General features: G+C 52.7%; 1 protein-coding gene across 1 annotated transcript in view; it reads right to left on the minus strand.

Annotated features, from left to right (window-relative positions):
• The window catches only part of LOC125028606 (zinc finger protein 704-like), a 53,850-nt gene extending 50,955 nt beyond the window's left edge, over window positions 1-2,895 (minus strand). The window contains exons 1-2 of the mRNA XM_047618074.1: window positions 2,829-2,895; window positions 1,656-1,885 (exon numbers count right to left, since the gene is read on the minus strand). Of these exons, the coding sequence (XP_047474030.1) occupies window positions 1,656-1,868 (213 nt within the window). The 5' untranslated portion in view covers window positions 1,869-1,885; window positions 2,829-2,895. The remainder of the gene's footprint in view (window positions 1-1,655; window positions 1,886-2,828) is intronic.
• Window positions 2,896-3,511: the final 616 nt, after the last annotated feature.

Here is a 3,511-nt window from a genome sequence, read left to right on the forward strand (position 1 = left end):
GGCGCCGGCGCGAGTCCGCGCTCGCCGTCTCAATTTCCATCGAGACTCGTTCGCGTCGAGCAAAGCGGCTTAATGGCCGCAGCTGTTCGCGCCGCCGCGATTACTGTCATTTTCATTCCCTGATAAATACCGTTACATCTCAATACGTTGCGATGTCGCACTGGATGTCAAGTACGAGACGGAGCTTGAAATGACCTTTCGTTGCAATTAGCCCCAATTAGCGACGGCTTCAACAAGCAATCCCCCCCCCCCCCCTTTGTGCTGCGGCCCGTGTCACCTCGGAGATATTCAGTCAACATTTTTTTCTATTTATCTCGACTCACTGTCTCCAAGCTGCTCACAGAGGGATGTGGGGGGAGGGGGGGGGCAGGGGAGGGGAGAGGGGAGGGGGGGGGGAGGAGGAGGGGAAGCGAGAGTGGGGAAGGGAGGGGAAGGGAGACGAATGGAAGAGAGGGAGGCAAGGGGGAAGGGTGGAGGCAGGGAGAAAGGAGCGAGTAAGTGGGGGGGAGACTAAGAGAAAAAAGGAGGAGAGGGGAAGGGGGATAATAAGAGCAGAGGGGAAGGAGAGGGGGAGGGGATTCCAGCGCGGGACACCAACGCCGCACATCAGAAGGTAAACTCATCACACAAACCCATCGCGGCTCCGGCCACGCGTCCCAAAGGCAGCATCCTGCGACCGCCTCGCAGCATCAGGCGCCCTTGCTTGCCTGCTTCTCGCTTGCTTCCTCGACTGCATGCGCTGGCCTCGCAGCAAAGGTTAGTCGCAATCCACGATTAATCGACGCTTGTCAACGCAGCTGAGGATGGCCTCCTCAGCCGCTGCCTTGGCCAGGTGCGCCCCTGCCCCCTCCCCCTACTGCCCCCCTCCCCCTACTGCCCCCCTCCCCCTACTGCCCCCTCCCCCTACTGCCCCCTCCCCTTCTGCCCCCCTCCCCCTTCTGCCCCCCTCCCCCTACTGCCCCCCTCCCCCTACTGCCTCCCTCCCCCTTCTGCCCCCCTCCCCCTACTGCCCCCCTCCCCCTACTGCCCCCCTCCCCCTACTGCCCCCTCCCCCTACTGCCCCCCTCCCCCTTCTGCCTCCCTCCCCCTACTGCCCCCCCTCCCCCTACTGCCCCCCTCCCCCTACTGCCCCCCTCCCCCTTCTGCCACCCTCCCCCTACTGCCCCCCTCCCCCTTCTGCCCCCCTCCCCCTACTGCCCCCTCCCCCTTCTGCCCCCCTCGCCCCTCCTGCCGCTCTCTGGTCGCGAAACGGACGCCTCTGCTCGACGTCTCTCTCACTCGCGCCCAAACACACATCTTTCATACTCAGAAAAAAACATAATAAAAAAGTAATAATAATATATGAATGAATGGAGCTACAAATCAATAAGTAGAAGACATATGAACAAACCACTGAGCAAATACGTAAATACGTAAACAAAACAAAAACAAAAAAAAAACGACGGCATGAATATCTACCAAGACAAAAGAATAACGAAAGAGCACAACGGCGGCGGCACTTCTAGCAACTAATCGAGAAAAAAAAACGACATTTCCAGCATTTTTTTTTTTTAATAATAAAAAAGATAAAAGAAGAAGAAAAAAAGGCGGCACACCCAACACAGCCATCGGGAAAAAACCTGGAAGAAAAGACGAAGGAGCGAGCTGGCACTGACCCTGCGCTTCCTGGGGACCGCGTCATCGAAGAGCGAGTCGTCGAGCTCGAGGCCGTCGTCGGTGGCGGGCGGCGAGGACTCGCACAGGGGCGGCGAGGGCGTGGCGGAGCGGTGGGCGGGCGAGCGGGACGACGAGGACGACGACGACGACGAGGACGAGGAGCCATCGACCCACGACCACACGCCCGACGACACGGACGACCCCGGGGACATGGACTCGCTGACCAGACCTGCGGAGGAGGGAGCAAGAATACATAAATAAATAAATAGATAATAAAGGGGGATAAAAGGCATCAGGATGCAAAACGCAAAAAAATAATAACTTGGGATGTTGAGAGAGGACAAGGCCTCGCTGCCTTTCCAAAAAAACAAGTTTGTCCAGTGACATACTCTGAACAAGCCTTGGACACAAATGCTTCCTCTTAAAAAGTATAAGCATTCATATACATTTGTGTGTGTGTGTGTGTGTGTGTGTGTGTGTGTGTGTGTGTGTGTGTGTGTGTGTGTGTGTGTGTGTGTGTGTGTGTGTGTGTAAACCTCACATAAATAATTTCTTCATTCTTTATTTCAGCATTTTGAAACGAGATTATTTGTCCAAGCTTTGAAAATACAAGAAAAGGCATTCCACTTCCCCAAAACACACGCCGTCACCTCAAAGCAAACTGAAGCAGGGGGGGGGGGGGGGGGGTGCGTGTGCGCTCCGAGCGAGACCCATTTCCTGGACACACGAGCGCCAAACAAGGGACTTATTTTCTTCTACATCCGGGTAAAACCATTTCCCGGTACAGTTATACAACAATGTAAAAAAAAAAAAAAAAAAAAAAAACATGCCCGATACTTCAGAATTTTAAAAAGCAAGATAAAAACAAGTAATTACTTAAAATAATAATAGCAATAATGAATAGGGCCCAAAAATAGGAAAAAAAAAATAAAGGCCCCTCTAAAAAAAATAAAAGAAAAGAAAAAAAGAAAATCGTCTTGCGTGCGTGCCTCTAGTAAATATATTAAAAAAAGAAAAAAAAAATCGTTCCTCGACCTCCAAGCGACGCATGACACGTCTCAATACGATTCCCGCCTCGACTTGACATGACGACGTATAACCCGATAACCACATACCTAGAAAACATCAAAGGAAACCTATTACTCAACGCGCCAGGCCTTTCCCAACCTCACCTTCGGGCCGTTCCTGCGTGACTGCAAGCACAAACAACACTACGGTGATGCAAGCGGAGGCCGAGAGAAGCGGCACACACGCTCAGCAGGACGGACTTCGGTTAGAGGGGGGGGAGGGAGAGGGAGAGGGAGAGGGAGAGGGAGAGGGAGAGGGAGAGGGAGAGGGAGAGGGAGAGGGAGAGGGAGAGGGAGAGGGAGAGGGGGAGAGAGAGAGAGGGAGAGGGGGAGAGAGAGATTGAGAGAGAGAGAGAGAGAGAGAGAGAGAGAGAGAGAGAGAGAGAGAGAGAGAGAGAGAGAGAGAGAGAGAGAGAGAGAGAGAGAGAGAGAGCGAAGGAGAGTGAACTCAAACGAAAAAAAAACACGAAAATTAGAAAGACTAAAAACAAAGAGACAAAGAGAAAAAAAGAGAAAGAAAGAGAGATAGAGACCGCACTAACACCAAGGAATATCTTAAATGCCAACCCTCCCCCCCTTCCCCGCCCCCAAGGGTAGCAGATGCCTCGAAAAGGTTATTCTCTGAAGTCACGCGCCCTCGCGGCTGCCGGCCCGCGATCGCTTCTCGTAATCAGCTTGGGTGAAACAAGTTTGCGACACGAGAAAATGAGTGAATGGGGAATGGGTAAACGAGTGAATCGAATAAATGAGGAATGAGTAAGTATGAGTAATGCAAAGAAATGAGGAAT

This window comes from Penaeus chinensis, chromosome 9, assembly GCF_019202785.1.
Source record: "Penaeus chinensis breed Huanghai No. 1 chromosome 9, ASM1920278v2, whole genome shotgun sequence".
In the NCBI taxonomy this organism is placed as follows: Eukaryota; Metazoa; Arthropoda; class Malacostraca; order Decapoda; family Penaeidae; genus Penaeus; species Penaeus chinensis.